Here is a 27,894-nt window from a genome sequence, read left to right as displayed (position 1 = left end):
TCTTTTCTCAGTCATTTTATTTTCTACTTTCCTTTGACTGGTAATTACTCACTGGGTGAGGACTTGAAGAGTTTGAACATATATTCAGCCACAATATTATAATAAGAGATCTAGGTGGTGAGGAAAACTGAGTGAAAAATCACAAAGAAACTGTGAAAGAGGAAGAAGTGCTCAGCTATTTGCCTAAAATCACATTAGCCATTTCTCCTTCTTCTCTCCTTCGCCTCTTTTTCTCTCCCTCCTCTCTCTGTCCCTATCTGTCTCTGTGTCTGTCTCTGTGTCTGTCTGTCTGTCTGTCTCTCTCTCACTCACACACGCACACTTCTCCTAAGGTTAAAACTACTCTGTGTTCTTTTTAAATCCCTCAGGTTTTACATTTTATTGCTCCAAGAGTCTGCCTCCCTGAAGTTCTTGTATAGACTAGTTATTTCCCTCTGTAAAGAAGCTGTTCAGTTCTGCCTTGCCTGGCTTGGAAGAATCCAAGGGAGGGAGTTCTTTCAGGCCTGTCTCTTTTCCACTCCCCTCCTCCCCAGTCCTGGCTGGATCAGTGAGTCTGTCAATCCCAGGCAAGAGACAAGGCAGACAAAGGTTTATTTGTAAAGAACCTCCTTCTAGCACCTCCTTTTTTCTCCTTTTGCCCAAACTCACCCAGTGAATTGGAGCATTTAAGAAGATTCCTCTGCCAAGAAGACCAAAAGGAACAGAGAAGAAAGGGTATGTATTTTTTCTTAAATATCATTTTGTATTACTTATTCTATTACAAATTTTTGCCATAGACTAGAGCAGAAATGTATTTATGTGTTGAATCAGAAGAGAAGGGATTCTCTAAGGAGATGGATGTACTTTGAAAAAGATAATGCTTCCTAGGATAAAAGAAAATAGTCAGATTAAAAGGGACTAGAAAATGTACATTCCTTAACTGGGAGAGTCACTTAATCATAGGTTTAAAAAGAGACAGCTCCCTCACTGTGATTCCTGATTACTGCCTATGGCCACTCTGAATCTGATCCCATGTAATAAGACCTTATTATTCCAACTCTCAGAATCATACGTGAATAATGAAGTATATAAAGTTAGTCTTTCAATGCAGTAGATATATCTCTATATTACCTATTCTATGTGAAGTTAACTGCAATGTCTAAGAAAGGAAATGGGTTTTTTTTTTTTTTTGCTCTTAAAATCCTGATTCCTAAAAAGGAACTGGTATAAATATGTAATACAAAGGGGGAATTCACTGAATTCATCCTTGGTATCCCCACCATAGAACACACTACAGTGTCTGTGTTGCTAAGATAAAGGGAATACTTTTTCCCTTTCAGGCTTATAAAAATTCCTCTTTAAGATTCCTTAACTTAGTTATGCAAGCTAGGAAAATCTCCCCCAAATCCTTGTCCTTTTCTCCAATTCTGATGATCTATTATAGCCAGAAAAATAAGTAGAATGATACAAGACTGAATATTCATATCATCTTACAGCATTCTCTGAATGCATTCTCTGAAGGAAGATTACTTTCAGGAAAGATGTGAACTTCATGTTTCCACTGATGAACGTCTCTTGGGTACTTGAGTGGATCTTGCCTGGTTTAATGATGTTTGAAAGGCTTATCCACTTTCTTGTACCACCTCTTCTGTAACATACACTTTAAGAAGTTCTACTTCACGGTGCTTTCTACCACAAACCTCTTCTAACACAGTTAGTAAGAAAGAGAAATTTTTTGAAATGACTTTTTTTTTCATCACCCAAGAAAGATGAATGGGAAACATCACAGGCTAGATGGCAATTTTAATCTCTTTCAACTATAATTTTTGATATTTTACATGTCAAGGTCTAGGCTGGAAATTTCATTTGTTTTTGCAGCCTTTGCTTCTCTCTTGCTGTGTTTTGAAAGAAATCTGAAAATGAACTGCCCTTTCTGTCTAATTCATCAACTCTGTTTCACTGAACTGCTCTTAATACCAGTTCCCAGAATTGACATCAGTTGCCTATATGAGCATTGCATCATAAATCTCTGAACACTTAAACTGTATAGCCCTGTTAGTTTTGGCCATTAAATGGGATAATTTTTCTTTTTAAGTCTTCATTTAACTCAATGATTCAAAAGCCTTCTGATGGCAAATACCCTCCCATAATCAAAATTTGCAATTCTATATTTTATGATGGTGACCATGATTTGTTGCAAGGTGTTGGAAATACCTTGCCCATGACTCTATATCCTCTGCTTTGATCCTTTGAAAATTATGCCACTATTCGAATATGAATGGTATCATACAGTTTTAGGAACAATATTAATTATATAAATTTGAATCCAAAAAAACCAATAGATAACTATCTAAGGATCTCTTGCTTATTCCTTTCGATATTCAGATTTTAGCTTTGTTTCCTTTTGTAATTTGGATGTACTCCAGGAGGAATTTTAAGTGCATGTACTTCAACTGAAATAGAAAAGAAAATAGAGCAATTTGCTTCAGATTTGCCAAAGTCATCTCACTCTTACTGGCACTTGAAAATATATGGTCTTGATGGATTGCCAAGGATTAAGTTTGGTGTCTTCTAATGAAAAAAATAATCAATGTATCACATTAGAACATACTGGTTGAGATATTTTTCCATTTGCCGCACTCAAGTAAAAGAAGAAGAGAAAACTTCATTTCAAACATGTAATTTATTAAGTGTTAAAAAAAAAATACTACCAGTAAGTTCTTGCCAGGTGTGGAATTTTCCATCCTAGTATGTGACTGAGACTGTGACAGAAACAGTATTTTGTGCTCCGGCATGGACATATTCAGAAGAGGTGCATGGTATGGCAACATACCCACTTTTCCAGCAATTTATTTGTTCATTCCTTCAGTGAATGTTTTTGGAACATTTACTGTGAGCCCAGCGTTAAAGCAGGCACTCTGAGAGATGCAAAAGAATTTATAGTCTTTGCCTTAATGATGCTGGCATCTCCTTTTCCAATCCTCTGAATATCAGCTTGCCCCAGGTCTCAGTCTTTTGTCACTTCTCTTCTTAATCTATTCTCACTACCCTGCTAGTCCCATAGCTATAAATATGATCAATAAACATCCTGATGTCTCTCAAAAATTTTTTAAATTTATTTGACAGACAGAGATCACAAATAGGCAGAGAGGCAGGCAGAGAGAGAGGAGGGGAAGCAGGCTCTTTGCTGGGCAGAGAGCCCGATGCGGGGCTCGATCCCAGGACCCCAGGATCATGACCTGAACCGAAGGCAGAGGCTTTAACCCACCAAGCCACCCAGGCGCCCCATCAAGTTTTTATTTCTAGCCCTAACCTTTAGACACATACTGCCTACTCAACTTCTTCACTTGGATGCCTAGTAGGCCCCTCAAACTTAATTTGTCTCATATTTAACTCTTAAATTTTCCCCAAATTGACTCCATCTAATTCTTCCTCAACTCAAAAAACGTCAATATCATTTATGTCAAAAACCTAAGAGTCATCCTTGTTTTTTATCTTCCATCAACTTTCACCCATAGCCTTTTTCTTCTTCCAATGTTGTCCCACCACAACACATCTTTGTAAAGCAGTCAGGGATTATTTTTTAAGTCGTTCATCAGATCGCGTTTCTATTCTATCAAAAATCTTACAATGGCTTCCTAATATATTAAATAAAATCCAAGTTCTTAATCATGTTCTATAAGACCCTTTATGGCATTTCCATATCTTCCTTCCTGATTCTAGGTAAATACTCAGAACGACAAATTTACTCAATGGCCAAATAAATGTCTTTTGGTGAATTTCTGATTCCCAACTGTAGCCATATTCTCTATCCTTAAATTGTTTATGAAAAATATTGACAATTACAAGGCATTATTCAGTCAAATTCACAGTTCTTAATGAATGGATTACACAGGACAACTGAGTGGCTCAGTTGTTAAGAGTCTGCCTTCAGGGGGGTCATGATCCTGGGCTCCTGGGACTGAGCCCCACACCGGGCTTCTGCTCAGCAGGAAGCCTGCTTCTCCCTCTCCCACTCCTCCTGCTTGTGCTCCCTCTCTCTCTGTGTCTCTCCTTGTCAAATAAATAAATAAAATCTTAAAAATAAAAAAAGATTACACATGAGTGCTATAGGCACATAGAACAGGGGAGCTATTAAGAACAGCAGACTAGATCTGGCTTCTTAGAAGAGATGAGTTTGAGGTTTGTCCTCAGTAGATGGTTTGGTCAGAAATTAACATAAAGGGAAGAGGTGAGAGGGAATAATAAGGCAAAGACATATGTGTAGGATTGAAGAGATGACTGAAGAGATGACTACTAGCTGAGCAATAGTGAATGACAGATGTGGAGGAGAAGTGGAAGGAAGGCCTTAGGATTAGCCTTAGGAAGTTGGCCATCTTTTAGATACCATGAAACCACTGCAGGAACTTCCTCAGGATTTAAAAAAAATAAAAGTGTTTTCAGAGAATCATTCATGTAATACCACATACAGGGGCCATGCATTGTATTAGCCACTGGGTATGTGGTAGTGAACAAAATAGACAGCTTTTATGAAGCTTTCTGTCTTAAGGGAATGATAGACATCAAATGAGTAAACTCATAAATATATAATTTAAAATGTGATAAATATCATTAGGAAAAAGAAGGCACTATGAAAGAATCAAGTTGAAACTACTTTAGAATGGATGGTCAGAGAAAGCATTTGAAAAAATGACATTTAAATTGAGAACTGAAAGTCAAGAATAAGCCAGGCAAGTAAAGCACATTCCTTCTAGCATATATAAAAATCTTAATGGAGGAATAAAGATTTCTATTTAATTATAAGAAAATACTCTATGTATCTTTATTGCAATATGTTTTTTAAATGGGTCAGATGAGCTATCTTCTAACAAAAAACAAATTATCAAAAATAACAAGAGATAGAAACTATGTAATATTTAGGACATATTTATATTATAAATTATTTATTATTTATCTGAAATTTAAATTTAACTGAGTATCCTGTATTTTATCAATTATATTTTAACAATATTAAATATCATCTGAGTTTCAATATCATGTATATAATCAGGGACACAGGACTATAAAAGAGGTTAGGAAGTGGTGATATATGGATTTTGAACTTACCTGCTTTTACGTAGCAGGGTGTAGTGGAGACACTCTAAGGAATATACCTCAGTTAATACAAATCTTTGGGATGAGTTTGTCCTCAGCTTTTCACCCATTTATCCTTTTCCCCTTTTCTCATTATCTTAAAAGCCTATACTTCCTTCTTAATAACTTTTGCTGGTACAACATCTTTCTCTGACTTTTCTTCTGCCCAGTCTTCAAATGTTAGTTTCCCAATGTTCTGTCCCTGGCCATCTCAAGTTCTCCTTAACACCCTCGCCTTATGCATACCAAAAAGAGATATACCAAAATGCTAACAACCCTCATCTCTAGATGGAAACTAGCTGTATTTTATTTATCTATTCTTTTCTGAATTATCCTTGTTTTAGACTGAGTGTTACTACTTTTTAAAAAAGTATTTTTAAAAAATCCAATCAGGCTTCTGGCTATAATTAGAACCATCTAATGGAAAGAAAACTTAAGCAGTTAGGAGTCGTGAAATGAGTTCAAAACTACACTTATATGCAGGAAACATACAAAAAGTAATAAGAGTCCAAGCTTAGTAAATGCATGACTTTTTCCAAAAGCCACAAGAATTAAGATAAAATTAAGCTAATTACTAAAAATAAGAACAACATGGTTGCATAGTGAAAACAAACAAACAAACAAATAAATCTGGGGAGACCCAAACTGTAAAATATATGAAAAATGCTAATGACTAATATAATACAAAAATTCTTCAAACACAATTGTTAAAAAGGTTACAAAGAATTTACAACTCTCTCTCCACCCCTCTCCCTAAACTCAATTTTTTGATAGACAGTAATCTGGTAAGGGAGGTTAGAGAAAAGGGGAGGGGTCTCTGCTGTTGTTGAATCTTCTGATAAAAGTACACACACATACACACACACACACACACACACACACACACACATTTTAAGATTTATTTATACTAGAGAGAGAGAGCAAGGGAGAGAATCTTAAGCAGACTTCCCAGTGACTGCGGAGCCCAATCCAGGGCTCAACCTCATGACCCTGAGATTATGACCTGAATTGCAATCAAATCAATGCTTAACCAACTGAGGCAACTGGGTTCCCCCATAACTATATATTGTTAATTCAGGTAAGAGCTGACTAGAATAAATGACAGTTTTGATTAAAAAGGGAAACAAACCAGAAATTAGGAAGTACAACTTAAAGTCAGATTATTTAGAAAAAATGCAATACAATGCAATTTAATCAAAACAATAGTACTTGATGATATCCAAATTTAAGAATTTGACAGCTCACTAACATCTTCCCATACTAAATCGTTCCCTGCAACTTGATATTGAGTTTAGAAATATGAGAAATTCCTCCTTCTCTGACTCTATATAAGCATCTAGAGATTAGGATATATTATTTATACTTTCACTAACATGCCAGGCATTGTTTGAGGTGCTTGGAATACACATCAGACAAAATCCTGTCTTCCTGAAGCTTACATTCAAGTTCTGGGAGACATAATAAGAATATTTTTTAACAATTTAGAGGTTCATAAATGCCATGGAAAAGCAGAGCAACTAAGGCAGATTGAGAGTATGTGAGGGGAGATACAATTTTAAACAGAATATATCTTACTGTGGAGCAAAGTGAACAAAAACTTGAAGAGGTTGAGGGAAGCAGACATGCAGTTAATCTGCTGGAAGAGCTTTCCAAGCAGAGGAACTAACCAGAGCAAAGGCACTAAGGCAAGAATGTGTCTAGTATTTTTGAGGATTAGCTAGAAGAGAAAGAACAAGGGAAAGAGTAATCATTTCAGAGAGAGAGAGACAGCAGGAAGCCAGATTGCATATGGAGGCCACCACAATCACTTTAGCTTTAATTGAAGTTATTGGAGAGATTGGAAGAGGATAGGTGTAGTTATTAATATTTTTCTTAATTCCTTTGCACTGTTGGTACTTAGGACAGTGCCTGGTATAAAGGAAATACTAAAAAATGTCTGTTACATTGAACCGAATTAAACCACCTTGCTCCTGTTTTTCTCTGTCACACATAATTACTTAATCACTTTATCAGTGAGTCCTACATCAGTGCTATTCTTTGACTCCCTCACTTTCCCAGTATTGGCTGCTCTTCTCCTGAATACTCTTGCCAGCTTGGTCTTGGTATGGGCAGAGGAATTCTAAGTCACCTGAAGCAGTATGTGAAGACTTGGGCCCAAAGATAAAAGAATGATTTCAGGCTGTTTTTCAGCAGGCTATATCAACTAGAACAAACTACACAAGCATCATTCCAGAAATCGGAAGGGCAGACTGAATGGCTCCTTGTGCAAACCATAATGGGTCTTATTTATTGTGTTTTGGAACACTATAACTCTTACCCTATCCAAGAGATCGGAGTAAGAGCAACATAATCCAATTTAGGAAAGGTTGTGGAATGGAATAACATAGTTCTGAGACTTTGGCTTAAATATTAAAATTACCAGAGTACCACGCAGCTCATTTTTAGAACTTGTAGTTTAGGAATCTCTCCTTCATATTCCTCCAAAAATAGGTGCAAATTGTAATAGTAGTAGAGAAAGCTTTGCTTCCACCCAAGATGGAGTAGAAAGAACTAGATTTACTCACTCCTCTGAACTAACAACAACAACAACAACAACAAAAAAAAACCCAGACAAAACATTTGAAACAACCTCTGTCAAAACACTGGATTTCAAGCAAGGAAGGACATCGTCCTGTGAGAGATGGGAAACAAATGAGGTATAATTTTCAAGGAGAGGGAACACAGAATCCTGCAGATTCCCTGAACTGAGAAAATGGAGCTGAATGTCAGAGAGAATAAAACAGCCACAATTCACAGAACAGAGTTTGGAGAGAAGAAAGATACATAGAAAATGCTGGATGTCTGCAGAGGGCCCCACTGAAATATTCAGAGAACTGGTTCGTGCATGCAAATGAGAAAACTATCTATGGCCAGGGAGAAAAATCTGAGAGGATTAGAGAACAGAGTGTCTGGCACTCACAAAAAGTCAGGCTTACTCACAGAAACAAATTGAAAAAAGCTTGTAATTCATTGGCCATTGGGTAGAATACTCAGGAAGAAATGGTCTCAGTAGTAGGAATAATTAGCTTGGCTGAGTTAGAATCATCGAACAAATCATAAAACCAAGTCCTGAAGAAATCAAACTGTTTCCAAGTAACTTAGTTACATCTCAGCACAAGAATATTTATAAAAATACAAAAATATCCAGCACCCCACAATGCAAAATTTAAACTGTCTGTAATCTAATCAAAGACTACCAAATTGCAAAAAAGCAGGAAAACATAATTCATAACTAGAATAATCTATCAATTAAAGCCAACCCAGAATTGACACTTTTGTTAGTATTAGTAGCAGTAGCAAAGGATAATAAAACAGATACATTTTTAAGGTGCTGAAAAAAATCCAAATTATCAATCTACCACACCATAACCAGCAGAATTTTTTTTAAAAAGGAAAATAAAGACAGTTTCAGACATGCAAAAATTTAAAGAATTCCTCACCAGAAAACCTACACTATTAGAATGTTAAAGGACATCAATAGGGCATATGGAAAATGATATCAGATGGAATGTGGATCTACACAGAAAAGTGAAGAGCACTGGAAATAGAAACTACATGGATAAACACACAAGATTTTTTCTCATTATTTAATGCCCTAAAATACAATTGTTTAAGCAATAATAATAATATATTTTGATTTTTTAGCATATACATCAGTAAAATACATAACAGTAATAGCATAAAAGATGGGAGAAGAGAAATGGAAGTATACTATTATAAAATTTTTATACTATATGTAAAGTATAATATCATTTGAAGGGAAATGGTAAGTTAAAGTATATACATTATAAGTCTTAAGGGAACCACTAATATAACAAAATGAAGAATTATAGCTATGAGCCAACAAAGGAAGTAAAATGAAATCACACACACAAAAATGTTCACTTAATCCAAAAAAACACATACAAAGAGGAAAGAAAGAACAAAGAGCAAGTAGACCAAATAGAAAATAAAATCCAAGTTGATAGATTTAAACCGAATGATGTCGGGGAACCTGGTGGCTCAGTGGATTAAATCTAATGATGTCAATAATCACATTAAATGTAAATGACCTAAATGTTCCACTTAAAAGTCAGAGATTGTCAGTTTGGATGAAAAAAAAAAAAAAAAGACCAGGGCGCCTGGGTGGCTCAGTGGGTTAAATCCTCTGCCTTTGACTCAGGTCATGATCCCAGGGTCTCCATTGGGCTCTCTGCTCAGCAGGGAGCCTGCTTCCCCCTCTTTCTCTCAACCTGCCTCTCTGCCTACTTGTGATCTCTGTCTGTCAAATAAATAAATAAAATCTTTAAAAAAAAAAAAAAGACCAAATGATAGACTACCTCTAAGAACATATTTGAAATCTAAAATGAGTAAAAATAAAAGTATAGAAAGATATATTCAGGGTCAGAAAAGCCAATATTATTAGAATGCCATTATTCGCCAAATTTATTTATAGGTTCAACGCAATCTTAATCAAAATTTCAGAAGGCTTTTTCTGTAGAAATTGAGAAGCTGATAATACAACTTATACAGAAATGCAAAAGGCCTATAATTGCCAAAACAACTTTGTGAAAGAAGAAAATTTCAGGGCTAATTCCACCTGATTCTAAGAATTATTATGAAGTGAGAGTAATCAAAACTATAGTGTTCACATAAATATAAAGAAATAGGGGCGCCTGGGTGGCTCAGTGGGTTAAAGCCTCTGCTTTCAGCTCAGGTCATGATTCCAGAGTCCTGGGATCGAGCGAGCCCCGCATCGGGCTCTCTGCTCAGCAGGGAGCCTGCTTCCTCCTCTCTCTGCCTGCCTCTCTGCCTACGTGTGGTCTCTGTCTGTCAAATAAATAAATAAAAATATTAAAAAAAAAAAAAAAGAAAGAAATTGATGAAAAAGAATAGAGCCCAGAAACAGGCTCACAGCTAAATTGAAAACTGATATTTGACAAAGATGCAAAGGCAATTCAGTGGAGAAATAACAATAATTTCAAATATGGTACTAAAATTACTAGACAACTATATGAAAAAAAATGCAGAAAGAAATTCAACCACACCATTTACTAAATAAAAAATTAACTATAATAGATTACACAACTAAATGGGATATCTAATATTATAAAACTGGAAGAAAACATAAGAAGAAAAACTTTGTGTGGCCTTGGATAAGGCAATGTTTTCTTATATATGACAATGAAAGCATTTTTTAAAGAAAAAAAGAACATTGATAAATCAGACTTCATCAATTTTAAAAATTTTTGCTCTTTGAAGCCCACTGTTAAGAAAGTGATAAGGAAAGTCACAGATAAAGAGTAAATGTTTAGGAAGTAAACATCTGATAAAGAACTTGTATCCAAAATTTGTAAAGGACTCTTAAAATTCAGGAAAACCACCCCAATTTTTAAAAGATAGCAAGAGATTTGAACAGGTTGTTCACCAAAGATAAACAAATAAGTAGATGAAAAGGGGCTCAACACCATTAATTATTAGGGAAATGCAATATAAGACCACAATGAGACACTTACTAGAATGGCCAAAAATGAAAAAGACTGACCATACCAAGCCTTGGAGAGAATGTGGAGAAATTGGAACTTTTTCATACACTCTTGGTGGGAATGTAAAATGGTACAATCACTTTGGAAAAACAATTTGGCAATTTCTTATGAGGTAAAACATAGTCCTATCATTCAATGCAACTATTCTAGGTATTCGAGAGTAATGAAAGCTCTGACCTTACAAAGACTCATACACAAGTGTTCAAAACAGCTTTATTTGCATTGACCAAAACATAAAACAACTCAAATGTCCATCAACAGGTACATGGATAAACAATCTGAAGCCTATATAATGTAACACTAATACCTCTCAGCAATAAAAAGAAATCAGCTATTGATACCTGCAACAACATATATAAATCTCAAAATAAGTATGCTGAGTGAAAGAAGTCAGAAAAAAAGAGTACATATTTTATGGTTCTATTTTTTTTTTTTAAGATTTTATTTATTTATCAGAGAGAGAGAGGGAGAGAGAGCGAGCACAGGCAGACAGAATGGCAGGCAGAGGCAGAGGGAGAAGCAGGCTCCCCGCCGAGCAAGGAGCCCGATGTGGGACTCGATCCCAGGACGCTGGGATCATGACCTGAGCTGAAGGCAGCTGCTTAACCAACTGAGCCACCCAGGCGTCCCTATGGTTCTATTTAAAATCTTTTTTTTTTTTTTAATCTTTTTTTTTTTTTTTAAGGATTTCATTTATTTATTTGACAGAGAGAAATCACAAGTAGATAGAGAGGCAGGCAGAGAGAGAGAGAGAGGGAAGCAGGCTCCCTGCTGAGAGCCCGATGCGGGACTCGATCCCAGGACTCTGAGATCATGACCTGAGCCGAAAGCAGCGGCCCAACCCACTGAGCCACCCAGGCGCCCCTTATGGTTCTATTTATATGAAACTCTAGAAAATGCAAATTTATCTCTGGAGATAACAAATAAGTTGTTGTCTGTATAAGAGTGGAGGGAAGAGAGGAGGTAAGAGTGATGAACTACAAAAGGGCATGAGGAAACTTAGGGATAAGTTTGATTATGGTAATGGTTTCATGGGAATATACATATGGCAAAGCTTATCAAAATTTATACTCTAAATATTTATGATTTATTATATGTCCATTTTGCCTCAATAAAACTGTTTAAAAACTATAGTAGAATTTTGTTTTATATCTTAATATATTGTTTAAAGCTTAATAGTTGTGGTGATTCCTGCCACAGTAAATGTTCAGTGAATAAAGGATATAATTTACCTTCTTTGAAGATTAACCTGTAAAAAAAATGTCAAGAAATATGGCTCTTTAAAAAATATCACCTATCTAATGAGTATAAAGTAGGCCCTAAAGTGAAGTAATTGAGAACTAGAGCACCTCAGAGAATTACATTTTTTTAAATATAAAATTTAAACTATGATCTGTAAAAAGTTTATTGGAAGGCATTATTATCTGTCTATATAGTAGATTGTGATGAAATACAACACTGTCTTGCTCTATCAAATTGGAAAAAATACAAAGTGAAATAGATCTCATGTTTGTCTTTTTTTCCACTAATGTTTGGAATTGGAATTAAATTAAATTTTTAAAATTCTAAAAAAAAAAAAGAAAAACCCAAAATAACTAATTCAAATTAGATTATGAAACAAAGAAAATATTAAGCTCCTTTGGAATATAAAGAAATATTTTTAATTTCTAAGTTTTTTCTAAGTTTAGAAAAAAGCAGTGAATATTCAAAATTTTTATCAGACTTCTGTTTTCCAATTCCACATATCAGGTGCTTGGAAATCAGTATTCTGTCTTAACCATAAGTAAAAAGCTGAACAGATTGAAAAATCAACAACTCTTCTTGGATTCATAAGAGAGGGGAGGACACAGGGGAAACCATGCCCCCAAGATAAGGAAGACGAGCAGATGAACATAGGAATTAAAGTCTTCCCAGAGCCAAGACTCATTAGTAGAAACTGTCATGGAACAAGTGCCAGGGTAAAAAACAAACAAAACCACCACCGGACAAAAAACCTGAACATGATCGATGAATTGGTGGAGGCTCACTGCGGACAACTCTGAGAGTTAACAGCTCCACAAGGACCCAGTCATGGGGATCCCCCACAATATTGTGAGATTCACCTCTAGGAATGAACCAAGTACACACAGTGAATAACAGAAAAATCCTCCCAGGGTTTCATTGGGGGGAGGGGGAAAGAAAAAGGAAATATGCCAGGGCACTCTGTTCTTAATTAGGCCTGCCCTCAGGAGAAACTACTTAACCAAAACCTAACCTGCTGAGGTATTATCAGAGCCTAACTGACCTAGTGAAAGAGAAACATCCGAATGCAGCTGGTTCTAGGCTAGCTGTCCAACCAAAGAGAGTAGGAAAAAAACCCAGAGAAACCCTTATGAAAGTCACAGCTCAGAAGCATGGACTCACTAAAAGACTGAGACCTAGTTATAGGCCTATAAAATGCTTCCTCTCCCACACATCTCGCCACATTACTAAAGGCTTATTTTCAGCAGTTCATTTTACTTGGTACATCATATGTGGCTATCAAGAAAACATTATAAGGCATACCAAAACCAGATAAAATGAGTATCAGAACCAGACATGGCAGAGATGTTAGAATTATCAGGCCAGGAATTTTAAAAACTATGATTAATATACTAAGGACTTTAACAGATAAAGTATACAGAATGCAAGAACAGATGGGCAAAGTAAGCAGAGAGATGGAAATTCTAAGAAAGAACCAAAAAAGGAAGCTAGAGATGAAAAACACTTTAAAAGAAATAAAGTTTGTCTTTTATGGGCTCATTACCAGACTGGACACAGCTGAGGAGAGAATCACTGAGGTAGAGGATATAATAAATGAAGCCTCCAAAAGTACAGAATAAAGACAGGGGGAAAATATATTCATATATTATGAATATAAATATTCATAAACAGAATATTTATGGACTGTGGGACAACTACAAAATTCTTAATGGGAATACTAGAAGGAAAAGAGAGAAAGGAACAGAAAAAATACTTGAAACAATAATGACTGAGAATCTACCCAAATTAATGTCAGAAACCAAACCACAAATTCGGGAAGCTCAGAGAACACCAACCAGGATATATGTCGGAAACATTACACAGAGATATATAATTTTCAAACTACAGAAAAATCAAAGGTTAAAAAAAAAAAAACCTTTAGAGAAACCAGAGGTAAAACACACCTTACTTATATAGAACATAGGTAAGTATTATATCCAACTTCTCTTCAGAAACCATGCAAGCGAGAAGAGAATGGAGTATATAAGAAATAGCGCAGAGGATCATAGAGAAAGGGAGGGGAAAACTGAATGGGAGCAAATCAGAGAGGGAGACAAATCATGAGAGACTCTTGACTCTGGGAAACAAACTGAAGGTTGTGGAAAGGGAAGTGGGTGGGGGAATGTGGAAACTGGGCATTAAGGAGGGTACATATTGTGATGAACACTGGGTGTTATACACAACTGACGAACCATTGCACACTACATCAGAAACTAATGATGTACTATATGTTGGCTAATCAAATTTAAATTTTTAAAAAAGAAGAGAATGGATGAAATATTTAAACTGTTGACAGAAAAAAATTTCAACCCAGAATTCTGTACTCTGCAAACTTATTTTTCAAACATAAAAAAGAAAGATTTTCTCAAATAAAAATTGAAGAAATTTGTTGCTAGTAAACCTGCCTTACAAGAAATGTTAAAATAAGTTCTTTTGAGAGAAAGAAAGTAATATAGGTCAGAAACTCAGACCTACATAAAGAAAGGAAGAGCATGGAAGGAGAAATAAGTAAAAGCAAAAGAAAAAATTACTTTTCTTATTCTTAACTGATCTAACAGAGAACAGTTTGTTCAAAATAATATCAATAATAAAAAAATAGCAATGATATATTCAATTATGCATGTTTATGTATAGATCACATATACATGCAAATGTAAGTTTATATACAAGTGAAACAAATGACAGTTATGATACAAGGAACGAAAGGAAGGAATTAAGATAATTTGTTGTTACAGGATATTCACACTGCCATGAAGTGATACAGTATTTGTGTGTGTGTGTGTGTGTGTGTGTGTGTGTGTGTGTATTTATTTATTTATTGTGGTGTCCGGATGGCTCTGACTCTTTTAAGCAACTCACTCTTGATTTTGGCTCAAGTCATGATCTTGGGGTTATGGGATTGAGCCCCAAGTTGGGTTCCATGCTCAACAGGGAGTCTGCTTCTCTCCCTCTCCCGCTACACCCCCCACTCAAATAAAGATGTTTATCTGAGAGAGACAGAGTGGGGTAGAAGGAGGGAGAGAGAAAATCTCAGGCAGACACCCCACTGAGCCAGGAGCTCGACATGGGGCTCAATCTTACAACTAACATCATGACCTGAGTTCAAATCAAGAGTCAGAAATTCAACTGACTGAGCCACTCAGGTACCCCAAGCTATAGCATTTTTTGAAAGGCGATGTAGATTAGTTGAAAATGTATATTTCAAACTCTAGGGCAACCACTTAAAAAAAAAAGTGGGGAAAAAAGTATAACCAGTATGCTAAGAAAGGAGAGAAAATGGAATCATATAAAATGTTCAATTAAAACCACAAAATAAGGCAGAAAGAAAAGTCAAAGAGAAAAATAGGAAAAAAGAACAGGGCAACAAATAGAAAACAAAAACAAATATGGTAGCTATTAGTCCAAATATATCAATAATCACTTTGGATGTCAATGGTCCAAATGTCCCAATTAAAGATAGATCATCAGAGTAGTTCAAAAAATATGACCCAATGTTAAACTATGTATATAGTGCTTTATAATTTAAAGGAATTTTAAAATATTTTTTTCATCAGGATAAATGTACTCCTTAATCTCCACTTCCTAGTTCACTCATTTCCCCACCTACCTCCCTTCTTAACCGTATTTTGTTCACTGTAGTTGGAAATTTGTTTCTTGGTTTCTCATTCTCCCTTTTTTTCCTTTACTCATTTATTTTGTTTCTTAAATTCCACATATGAGTGAGATCATGTGGTGTTTGTCTTTTTCTGACTGATTTATTTCACTTGGCATTATTCTCTCTAGCTCTAGTCATGTTGTAGCACATGGCAAGATTTCATTCTTTTTTATTGCTGAGTAATATTCAATTGCACCCCCCCATCCCTATGTTGAACTTCTCGCCCCTAATTGACTGTATTTAGATATAGGGCCCTTAAGGAGAGAATTAAGGCTAAATGAGGTCATAAGCACAAGATCCTAATCCAATAGGACTGAAGAAGAGGAAAAAACACCAGACACTTCTCTCTTTCTCTCTCCATATGCACAGAAGAAAAGCAACATGAGGGCACAGTGAGAAAGGGGCCATCTGGTAGGCCAAATCTGCTGTGATCTTGGACTTCTAGTGTCAAGAACTGTGACAAATACATTTCTGATGTTTAAGCCATCCAATCTGTGGTATCTTGTTATGGGAGTTATTATAGGTGTTAGTGAAGAATTGAGAATGATACTATGAAGGACAACAAACAAACAAACAAACAAACAAAACATGACCCAACTATATGTTATCTACAAGAAACCCACTTCAAGTATAAAGACACATAAAGAGACACCTGGCTGGTTCAGTTGGAGGAGAGTGTGACTCTTGATCTTGGGGTTGTACATTAAAACCCCACATTGGGTATAAAGATTACTTAAAAATAAAAACTTTTTAAAAAGACAAAGATAAAAAGTAATTGTATGGAGAAAAATACACCATACTAACACTAACCAAAGAAAGCAGGAGTAGCTATATGAATTTGAGACAGAATAGACTTCAAAAGAAAGTTATCAAGAATAAAGTAAAATATTCTATAATGATAAAGGGGTTAATTTTCCAATAAGACATAACAATTGTTAACAAGTATGTGCTTAACAAAAGAGCATCAAACTGCATTAGGTAAAAACTGATGGAATTGTGAGAAAAAACAGATGAGTTCACTATCCATATATCATAGATTTCAACACTCCACAAAAATGGAACAAATCCAGCAGGCAGAAAATTAGTAAGGACATAGTAGAATTCAACAACACCATAAATGAACCAGTTATAATTGAGATCTACAGACTACTTCACCCCATAATAGCAGAATACACATTCTTCTCAGACTTACATGGAACATACATCAAGGCAGATCACATTCTGGGCCAAAAAACATGATTTAACATGGGACGCCTGAGTGGCTCAGTAAGTTAAAGCCTCTGCCTTTGGCTCAGGTCCTGATCTCAGGGCCTGGGATTGAGCCCTGCATCAGGCTCTCTGCTCAACAGAGAGCCTGCTTCCCCTTCTCTCTCTCTGCCTGCCTCTCTGCCTGCTTGTGATCTCTGTCTGTCAAATAAATAAATAAAATCTTAAAAAAAAACAAAACATGATTTAACAAAGTGAAAAGAATAGAAATCATACAATTTCTTCCCTCAGACCATAATGGAATCAAACTAAAAATCAATAACAGAAAGATAACTGGAAAATCCCCAAATAGGTGGAGATTAACACAATTCTAAATAGCAAGTTGGAGCTAAAAGGAAATCTCAAGAGAACTTTTAGAATATTTTGAACTAAATGAAAAGGAAAACAACTTACCAAAATGTGTGGGATGCAGCAAAAGCAGTGCTTGGAGGGAAATTTATGAATGCATTAAATGCAAATATTAGAAAAGAAGAAATATCTAAAATCAATTATCTCAGTTTCCACTTCAGGAAGCTAGAACAAATGCAATTTGCTCCAAAGTAAGCAGGTGAAAAGGAGTAATAAGAATTAGAACAGATAAGTGAAACAAGTCAGAGAAAGACAAATGCCATATGATTTTACTTATACGTGGAATCTAAAAAACAAACAAAAACAATGAGAAGCAATATTTATAAATATAGAGAACCAGTGGTTGCCAGAGGAAAGGGGATTGGGGAATCGGCAAAATAGGTAGAAGGGATTAGGAGGTACACATTTCTGGTTATCAAATAAATAAGTTACAAGGATGAAAAAGTACAGCATATAGTCAATAATATTTTAATAATTTTGTATGACAGATGGTAACTACATTTATCATGGAAAGCATTTCATAATGTACATAACTGCTGAACCACTATGTTATACACTTGAAACTAATATATGTCAACTATATTTCAATCAAAAAATAAGAGGAGAAAGCTAGGAATTCAAACAATGACTGGCTTTTTGATGATATGAAGAAATTATTAACTTTTTTTAGCATTTTGTTCCAGTGTGTTATGATTTAGCATTTTTTTTACATTGTGTTATGATTTTTAAAAGTCCTTACCTTTAGTGAACTATACTGAAATGTTTGTGGATAAGATGAGATGACTAGAATTGGCTTCAAAGTAATCAATATTGAGGGAGAAAAAAAAGTGGAGGTATAGGTGAAATAAGGGAAGCTATACAGTGATAAAAATTGAAGCTAACAGATGAGTACATTGAGGTTCATTAAACATTATATCTATTTTGTATGTATTTGAAGTTTTTTACAATAAAAAGAAAATAAAAATCAATACCTTAATAAAAATGATTAGAGCAGAAATCAGTCAAATTAAAAATAGGAAATCAATAGAGAAAAATCAATGAATCCAAAAGCTGTTTCTTCAAAAAGATTAAAAAAATCAATAAGCTTCTAGCCAGGTAAACTAAGAAAAAGAAGGCACAAATTACTAATATCAGAAATGAAAGAAGGAACATCCTACAGATCCCATTGAAATTGAAAGGATAATAAAGCAATACTTTGAACCATAAATCTGTGCCCATAAATCTGTTAAACTAAATGAGTGAATCAACTCCTTGCAAGACACAGTTTACCAAAATTCACGCAATCTGAATAGACCTATATCTGTTAAAGAAATTGAGTTAATAATTAATAACCTTCCCAAACAGAAAGCACCAAGCTCAAATATGTTCCCCTCTAAATTTTATGAAATATTTGAGGAAGAAGTTATACCAATTCTCTACAATCTCTTTCAGAGGATAGAAGCAGAGGGAATACTTCCTAACTCATTCTATGAGGCCAGCATTACTGTAATACCAAAACCAGACAATGACGTTACAGGAAAAGAAAGCTATAGACCAATATCTACTTGTGATCTCTGTCAAATAAATAAATAAAATATTTTTTTTAAAAAACCTCTCAGTAAACGAGAAATAGAAGGGAACTTTCTCAAATTGATAAAGAGTATCTATAGGTGCCTGAGTAGCTCAGTTGGTTAAGCGTCTGCCTTCAGCTCAGGTCATGATCCCAGGGTCCTGGGATCGAGCCCTGCATCGAGCCCTGCATCAGGCTCCCTGCAGCAAGGGGTCTGCTTCTCCCTCTCTCTGCCCTTTCCCTGACTCGTGCTCTCTCTTTCTCAAATAAATACATAAAATCTTAAAAAAAAAAAAAAAGACTATCTACCAAAAACCCTGCAGTTAACATCCTTAATGGCGACAGATTTAAATCTTTCCTACTAAGCTCAGGAACGAGGGCAAGAATGTGCCATCTCACCACTCTTTTTCAATTCATACTGATAGTCCTATATAATAGTCTTATATAATAAGACAAGAAAAGGAAACAGAAGGTACATAAAGTAGGAAAGAAGACATAATACTGTCTTTTCAGATGACATGACTGTCTATACAGAAAATCTAAGAGAATCAACAAAAAACCTTCTGCAACTAGTATGTGATTATAGCAAAGTTGCAGGATACAAGATTAATATACAAGCATTAGTTGTTTTCCAACATACAAGCAATGAATGAGTGAAATTTGAAATTAAAAACACAAAACCATTTATATTAGCACCACCCCCCAAAATAAATTATTTAGGTATAAGTCTGGCAAAATATTTAGAAGATTTATATGAGAAAAACTATAAAACTCTGTTGAATAAAATCGACATTTGGATATGGTTATGCCTGTTAAGATACAACACCAAAGATATAATCCATGACAGAAATAATTGTTAAGTTAAACTTTATTATAGTTAAAATATCTCTGTGAAAGAAAATGTCAAGAGAATTAGAAGATAAGCCATAGGCTGGGAGAAAATACTTGCAAAAGACACAGCTAATACAGGACTGTTAGCTAAAATATACAAAAAAAACTCTTAAAAACTCAACAATAAGAAAACAACCAACCCGATTTTATTTATTTATTTATTTATTTGTAAAGGTTTTATTTGTTTATTTGACAGACAGAGATCACAAGTAGGCAGAGAGCCAGGCAGAGAGACAGGAGGAAGCAGGATCCCTGCTGAGCAAAGAGACCAATGCGGGGCTTGATCTCAGGACTCTGGGATCATGAGGCTTAACCCACTGAGCCATCCAGGTGTTCCCCCAAACTGATTTTAAATATAAGCCAAAGACCTTAATAGATTCTTCAGCAAAGAATATATACAGATGGCAAATATGTATATGAAAAGACACTCCACATCATATGTCATCAAGGAAATGCAAATTAAAACAACAATGAGATCACTACACACCTACTAGAATGGCCAATATCCAGAACACTGACAACACCAAATACTGATGAAGATATGAAACAACAAGAACTCATTTGTTGCTGGTGGATATGTGAAATGGTACAGTCACTTTGGAATACAGTTTAGAAGCTTCTTACAAAACTAAACATAGTTTTACCATATAATTCAGCAATTGTGCTCATTGGTATTTATCCACAGGAGCTGAAAACTGATGACCATACAAAAACTGGTCCATGGATCTTTACAGCAGCTTTATTCATAATTGCCAAAAGTTGGAAGCAGCCAAGATTTCCTTGAGTAGGTAAATGGATAAATAAATTGTGGTACATGCAGACAATAGAATATTATTTAGTACTAAAGGAAACAAGCTGCCAAGACATGAAAAGACATGGAGGAAACTTAAATGCATTTTACTAAGTGAAAGAAGCCAGTCTGAAATGACTACATATTGTATATGTATAACTATATGACATTCTGAAAAAGGTAAAACTATAGAAACAATAAAAAACATCAGTAGTTTACCAGAACTTAAGGAGGTAGAGAAGTATAGGCAGATCACAGAGGATTTTTACAGCAGTGAAAATATTTTGTATGATATTGTAATGATGGACAAATGTCATTATACATTTGTCCAACCCACAGACTATACAACACCATGCATGAAATTATGGCCTTTGGGAGATTATGATGTGCCATGCGGGTTCATCTTTGGAAAAAAAAATACTATTCTGATGAGTGATGTTGATATTTAGGAGACTATGCATGTGTGAGGGTAGAGGGTATGTGGGAAATTTGTACCTCCCTTTCAATTTTATTGTAAACCAAAGACTACTCTAAAAATAATTGTCTTTTTAAAAAATCCATAATCTTGCCTAAATTAATTCACCTTTGAGATGTATCTAGTCACTGAAAACTTCACACAAAAATTTCCTTCCCTGGGGATAAAAAATATATGTTTATAAAAAAAATTAAAAAAACAAAAAAAAAGAAAAAAAAATTTCCTTCCAACAACATTGTTTTCTTTCAAAGTACAATATACGTATGTGTCTTCTCCTCTTTTTAATATTCCGTGGTAGGAAGGATCTTTTGGCATCTGTCAACAAGATGAAATCTGAATGACTGAGGGTTCTGATTCTGATTCCTCCACTATTTTGCCACTTTTCCTTTGCTAAAATAGCCCCCATTCTTTTCAAGTCTAACCTGAAAGCCAGAGAAGCCTGAATAAACAGATGATGAAAAAAAGTGGGGGGAAAGTAGATGATGAATATTCCACAGTTGTATGCAAATACTATATTTAAAGAATTCTCCCCTGGAAGAGAAAAACATTTGTTTGGTATGACGCCAAGAGCTCAAACTGGGACTGGTTGGTAGAAGCTACAGATAAAATGTTTTATAGTCAGGGAAATGTTAGAACTGCATCAGTAGAATATATTGATTTAGTCAATAATGATCTCCCTGGCATGGTAGGTGTTCAAGAACAGGCTAAATGTTTATTAGGGGAAATTCAAGCCTCTGTTTTCAATGAAGTAAACTACATGGGACAAAAATACACAATATTACTAAAAATTTGCAAGAAAAATTAACCCCAAAATATTTCTGGTAGGTTTCAAAAACTTAATTAAACTATATGTATAGAATATTATTTCTCAATGTCATAATAGATAGGTTTTTTGTTCCTGTTAGAGTGGAACCCAAGTTCTTTGACATTGCTTTTGTTAGGATATCCAAATCAAGAACCACCGAACTTGGGACACCTGAGTAGTTCAGTTGGTTAAGTATCTGCCTTTGGCTCAGGTCATGAACCCAGGGTCCTGGGATTGAGTCCCAAATCAGGCTCCCTGCTCAGCAGGGAAGCTGATTTTCCTTCTCCTTCTGCCTTCCACTCCCCATGCTTATGGGTGCTTTTGCATTCTCTCTCTCTTTGACAAAAAAAAAAAAAAAAAAAAAAAGAACCACTGAACTTGCTGACGGTATACGTTCTAGAAATTCACTGGAGTTTTACCACCTTAAAAAGCAGTTTTTCTCTACTGAATATACTAAAAATAAAAAATTACTTTGGGTACTTAAAAATGCAGATTCTGGGTCTTACTATCATCTCCTCCTGATCCCCAGCATTTATTTAATATTTTGTTGTGGAACCCAGGCATTTGATTTTTAACAATTATTCTAAGGGATTTTTATTGTCAACAGTCACAAAATTACACTTTGAGAAACACAAAGAAGAGAGTAGAAAAGATCAACTCCCAATCTTTCTTTCCAAATATTTATGAGAATGCTACAGAACTTTATGTTCAGATGAATTGCATCTTTTTAAAAAATAAACACTAACACATTTTGCTTTCTCTTCTATCTTAGGGCAAAAAGCCAAAATGAAATTTATAGTACTTGCTGTCACTGTTGGGCTAGCTTTGCTGCTAGGAGTCCATGCCATGCCTGCCAATCGCCTCTCTTGCTACAGAAAGACACTAAAAGATCGCAACTGTCACAACCTTCCAGAGGGAGTAACTGACCTGACAAAGATCGATGTAAACGTCCAGGATCACTTCTGGGATGGAAAGGGATGTGAAATGATCTGTTACTGCAACTTCAGCGAATTGCTCTGCTGCCCAAAGTAAGGAAATGTAATTACAAAGTATATGGGTATGAAATGTATGCATAACAAGTCTTTTTTTAAGATGTTTGCTGAGATTAATCTCCTTTTTTAGTAAAATCCTACTTAAATCTCAGCTATTTTCTAGGATCATCACCATTGTGTATGAAACTGAATGTTTTCATTTAAGAAACAGATTTCGGCAGATTTTAATAAAACTAAATATAATTCAGAAAATTAATAACACTCCAATATACTAAATTCTAAATTCCCTATCTGACTTTTATCACACACACACACACATACAAATCTACCAGTGGGAAAGGTCAGCTTCAACGTTGATATCTTAAATCAATTTGAGAACCAATAAAAAGCTTTAGGTAAAAGATCCTAGTAAGCAGGACCAAGTAATTGGACACAGAAGTGGTCATGTTCAAAGAAAGAATTTCTAGCTCTATGTATGAGTTAACCAGAAATTAACTAAATAAAAAGTTTCTACTGACTTGGAAAATAGATGCATTTTAAGTATAATACAACGGCAGATAAATCAGTATTTTTGTTTGTTTCCTCTTTTTAAAATCATCTTCTTCTGGTTACTGAAGAGCTTCAAATAGTATGATCTTGGCTATTTCATACTGAAATTAGCTCTTTCAAATTACTTTCAACATATGTCATCATGTTTTCCTATGTGAGATATGAGATAGGAAAGACAAAATCATCTTATCAAGGAAAGGTGCAGAGAGGTAAAATGACCAGCATCATCCCACACAACTCGCTAATATCAGTACTGAAACGAAAATCCAGGTCTTCTGATATGGACCAAATATTTTTCCTACCAAGGCAGTTGGTTCTTAACATATGGCTCCCAGATCAGCGGCTTCAATATCACCTAGTTCTCTTTAGAAACGAATATCCATCCTCGAGCCCTAGGCCAGACTTACTGAATTAGAAAGACTGGAGGTGAGGCATAGCAGCTATGGTTTAACAAATCCTGTAGGTGATTCTGATGCATGATAAAGTTTAAGAATCGCTTGTACTAAATGATATCAAGAACATGAGTGAAATGATTCCATTAAAATGACTTAATTTTTCCCAAACTACATAAATGAAATGCTTTTTAATGTTAAAATACCATGTTTGCTCTTTTGTAATTGTAAGACCTGAAGCCAATTTATTGAGAAGCACTTTTATTTAATTTATGATATAATTTTTTGACCATCTGTGTTAATGGGTAGTAGAAGTCTGGATACACAAAAGTAATTTCTATCTGATTTTAGTTACCCTTTCCCCAGTACCAATAGATTTATCTTACTATATATATTTCCTTTTTTACCCCTGTAAACAAAAATTCTAATTTGCCATCCTATATTCTTCTCATTTGTATTGAGATATGATTGACATAGAGCACTGTTTATATTTAAGGTATACAGCATAATAACTTGACAGACATATATTACAAAATAATTACCATAATAAATTTAGTTAACATTCATTACTTCATTAGTTACCCCCAATTTTTTATCCTTGTGATGAGAACTTGTAGAATTTACTCTCTTAGCAACTTTCAAATATATGACACAGCAGGGTATACTATACTTACTATACTTATATATACTTACTATACTTACATATACTTACAAACTATACTTACATACTAAGTATATTTCTAATGAGCCATAATCATGATACAATTTTATATTATTTTCATGATACAATTTTATATTATTTTCATGCATTTTTATACTTTACCTAATGTGATCTTTTCAATAACAGTAGAGTTCAATAGCTTAACATTTGTCCTTTTCCTATAAAATGTAGAAATAAATTTGTTGACTTTCTAAGAATTTTTTAACCTTCTGTTTCTTATCTATGGATTTAAACTTCATGGCCCATCCCAACTTATATTAGAGAAATAATACTTTTGGTATGACCATAAGGTTTTGAAATCATTTAATTTTTCCTTTTCCTAATGGATGAATGATAGCATAATATCAATGGCAAAGGGGAAGAAAGTAGGAAACTTGATTACCTTCTTGGTCTTTGTTGCTCCTGTGGCAAATCCTCCCACGCATTCTCTTTGTATTTTATTCCCTAAAAAAGAATAATTACGTCTGAAATCCTGGAAATCATTGTCCATTTTTAACCCAGTAAACACTAATAGATATCTTCATATTCAGCAGAATTTAACTGATGTCCTGTTTTCTTTCAGAGATATCTTCTTTGGACCAAAGATCTCTTTTGTGATTCCTTGCAACAATCGTTGAGAATCTTCATGTATTCCAGAGAACGTCATCTCTCATTTCCCACAAATTACAATATGTCGACATAACTACATTTCAAGTTTCTGTCCAGTGCAATAAAGCAGATTCCATAAATTCCTACTTGTCTAAGACAGTAAACTTGTGTTAAGTATAAGTAGTAATAAAAATTAATTCAATTTAAATTCTCTGTGGACATTGCTGGCACTGGTTAAAAATTTTGGGTAAAAAATTTTCATCTATGAGGTGTTCAGTAGGTTCAGGATTTTTAAATAGTTGATTAGCCATAATTCTTGCTCAAGGGTTGAGAACTTTTACTTCTTAGTTGACAGTTATTGCCCATGTACACTTAATGGGAAGAATCAGATATAAATTGAGGTTCTTATAAGGGAATCTAGAAGATTTCTAATAAGAGGGTAAAAGGGCTGGGGCACTTGGCTGGCTCAGTTGGTAGAGCATGAAACTCAATCTCAGGTCCTGAGTTCCAGCCCCATGTTGGGCATAGAGTTTACTTAAAAAAAAAAAAATTAAAAAAAAAAAGATAAAGGGAGCCCATATTTAAGTACTTATTATGCATGCCAAGTATTTTAAGTGCATTTTTACTTTGCTCTCCCAAAAAACAATAAAAACCTTCATGGTAAGTATTCTTAAACCCATTTTTTAGATACTAACTTAAGCTTAAGATATTTGCTAAAAATCAAATGTAGCCCATACACTACATTCATACACAGCTGTATCCTTAAAATTGTTTATCTGTGATGTATCAGTTCTTCTTTAGAATAACATATATTAAAAGAACTATGTAATGGATCAGGATTAAAGTCACATGAATGTTAAAAGTAAATAATACAGATGTCTTGAAAGGTATTTTCTTTTCTTTTTTTTTTTAAGATTTATTTATTTATTTGACAGAGAGAGAGAGAGCGAGAGCGAGCAAGGGAACACAAGTAGGGGGAGTCGGAGAGGGGAGAAGCAGACTTCCTGTGAGGAGCCCAACACAGGGCTCAATCCCAGGACCTGGGATCATGACCTGAGCTGAAGGCAGATGCTTAACCAACTGAGCCACCCAGGCACCCCTTGAAAGATATTTTCTGATAGAGCTGCTTTGAACTATGCCCCATATCTTAGGAGGTATGCATGGACTAGTGGCCATCAGAGGTAATTTCAGAAAGCCCTTCATGCTATAAAAAGGTATTAAATGCTTGCTAAGCGCCAGCTATGATTTAGATTAGGGGATGCAGTAATAAGATGGACTTGTCTTCTTGGAACGGGTATTCTAACAAAAGTGTAATAATTACAGAACTTATTTATAAAAGTGAACACTGCTTAAAAGGGGACATGTAGAGGGCTATACAAAGTATTATTAAGGGGGAAAGTTTGAGAAGTACCATACCCTGTAGTAAACCAAGAGATAACATTTTGTCAATAAAGGTGACATTATTTAGGGGCACCTGAGTGGCTCAGTTGGTTAAGATTCCAACTCTTGATTTCAGCTTAGGGTTGTGAGATTGAGCCCCAGGATGGGCCTGTGCTGGGCAGGGAGCCTGCTTGTGATTCTCTCTCCCCTGTCCCTCCCCAGTCAAACTCTCTCTCTTTAAAAAAGAAAAAAAAAGTGACAATATTTAATTAAAATACATACTTGGAGGTCCCTGTAGTCTATTCAATATCCAGTAAGTGTTAATGGGCTAGACCAAACAATTCTGAAGTAGTCAGTATTTAGTCCCTCTTAAAAGCTACACAAATATAAGTTAGAATATGTTTTTCAAATAGTATGACTTCCTACAAAAATACATGAAGAAGAATTGTTTTAAAAAAAACTAATTCATTATTTCATCAACGTAATATGGTTTGATTGGGCTTTTTTCTTCAGTGAATTAATTGGCATTAAAATCAGATGAAATAATTTAAGTCATATCTTTTCTAGAACAGTGCATGGAACAGATAAATAAGAAAATCATCAGTAAACCTGCTTCATTTTTTACTTGGTATAGACTGCTTTTGAGGGAAAAAAAAGTGTTAAGGATTCAGTATCCCTATTTGTAAATGACACATCAGTGTGAGAGCATCTGTGAGGCAACAGTGCCTTTTGAAGGAAATGTTCCCTTATTACTGTAAACAAAAACTGATGAGAAAAATTGTATTTGAAAAAAAAGCTGAATATTTAATGGAATTTTATAGATTATTATGATTATTCTTCATTGTATACTCCCCTTTCTGGAAATAACTTTTGTAATATGAGATTAAGTTACATTGTTTTAGAAATGAATGTATAACAGAAGCACACATTCTTCTGTATATTATCAAATAGGTATAAAAATATGAATGTTCACATAACTTACCTTATGTAACTTTTCCCAAGTATATCAATATATTTTTAAAAGCAAACACTTCATTTAGTTATATTAATAACTATATCCTTTGTTTTTTTCATAGCTTTTAGCTACAAGAAAAGATAATTAAGCTTGTATTAAAAATTTACTATTTTTCTTAACACTTAGAAGTGAGTGTAGTAGGTACTGTCATCGATTCTATTGCCAAAGCACCAAGGTTCAGAGAGGTTAAGGAGCGTAAGGTTACATCATCAGAGCACTAGTGCCAGGTTTTGAATAGGGCCAGTCTTACTCTAGCATCTAGAATCTTAACTTCTATGTTATTTAGGAACATCATCTAATCTATTTCCTTTTTAGGAAAACAAACCTTTACTGATATGGGACACATGATTGTACACTTCAGCTAGCTCGTATAAGCTAAATGCTTACTGAATTAACAATTTCTGTATTTTTATCTTAGATGTTTTATATCCTTTTCCATATTATGAATCTGAGCACAGAGTTGAGAATAATACTAACAGCTCATCTCTTCTTGATAAAATTTCTTTACCTCATCAAATCTG

The 27,894-nt window shown here is 34.7% G+C and overlaps 1 protein-coding gene and 1 long non-coding RNA gene across 3 annotated transcripts in view; one reads left to right on the top strand and one right to left on the bottom strand.

The window, feature by feature from the left end:
- The window catches only part of LOC132013478 (uncharacterized), an 84,721-nt gene extending 59,879 nt beyond the window's left edge, over nt 1–24,842 (bottom strand). The window contains exons 1-3 of the long non-coding RNA XR_009403015.1: nt 24,773–24,842; nt 24,493–24,548; nt 22,664–22,755 (exon numbers count right to left, since the gene is read on the bottom strand). This is a non-coding gene — a long non-coding RNA (uncharacterized LOC132013478). The remainder of the gene's footprint in view (nt 1–22,663; nt 22,756–24,492; nt 24,549–24,772) is intronic.
- On the top strand, nt 477–27,253 carry SCRG1 (stimulator of chondrogenesis 1). 2 transcript variants are annotated; one of them, XM_059393264.1, is made up of 4 exons: nt 477–714; nt 20,352–20,450; nt 22,509–22,764; nt 24,953–27,253. In XM_059393264.1, the coding sequence occupies exons 2-4, from the start codon at nt 20,387–20,389 to the stop codon at nt 25,005–25,007; spliced, it is 375 nt and encodes a 124-aa protein (XP_059249247.1). In that variant the 5' UTR covers nt 477–714; nt 20,352–20,386; the 3' UTR covers nt 25,008–27,253. The 2 variants fall into 2 exon arrangements, with proteins under 2 accessions (XP_059249247.1, XP_059249258.1); XM_059393275.1 differs by lacking the exon at nt 20,352–20,450 and having other exon boundaries at nt 484–714; nt 24,953–27,249.
- The last annotated feature ends 641 nt before the right edge of the window (nt 27,254–27,894 follow it).

Source organism: Mustela nigripes, chromosome 1 (genome assembly GCF_022355385.1).
Source record: "Mustela nigripes isolate SB6536 chromosome 1, MUSNIG.SB6536, whole genome shotgun sequence".
Classification (NCBI taxonomy): Eukaryota; Metazoa; Chordata; class Mammalia; order Carnivora; family Mustelidae; genus Mustela; species Mustela nigripes.
This window is presented reverse-complemented; position numbering and strand designations above follow the sequence as displayed.

Bases quoted from the DNA above. Each gene is read 5' to 3' on its own strand.
- SCRG1 (XM_059393264.1), top strand. From the start codon at position 20,387: ATGGATCTTTACAGCAGCTTTATTCATAATTGCCAAAAGTTGGAAGCA. The intron at 20,451-22,508 runs GTAGGTAAATGG...CTTCTATCTTAG, and splicing joins AGCAGCCAAGATTTCCTTGA to GGCAAAAAGCCAAAATGAAA. The intron at 22,765-24,952 runs GTAAGGAAATGT...GTTTTCTTTCAG, and splicing joins GAATTGCTCTGCTGCCCAAA to AGATATCTTCTTTGGACCAA.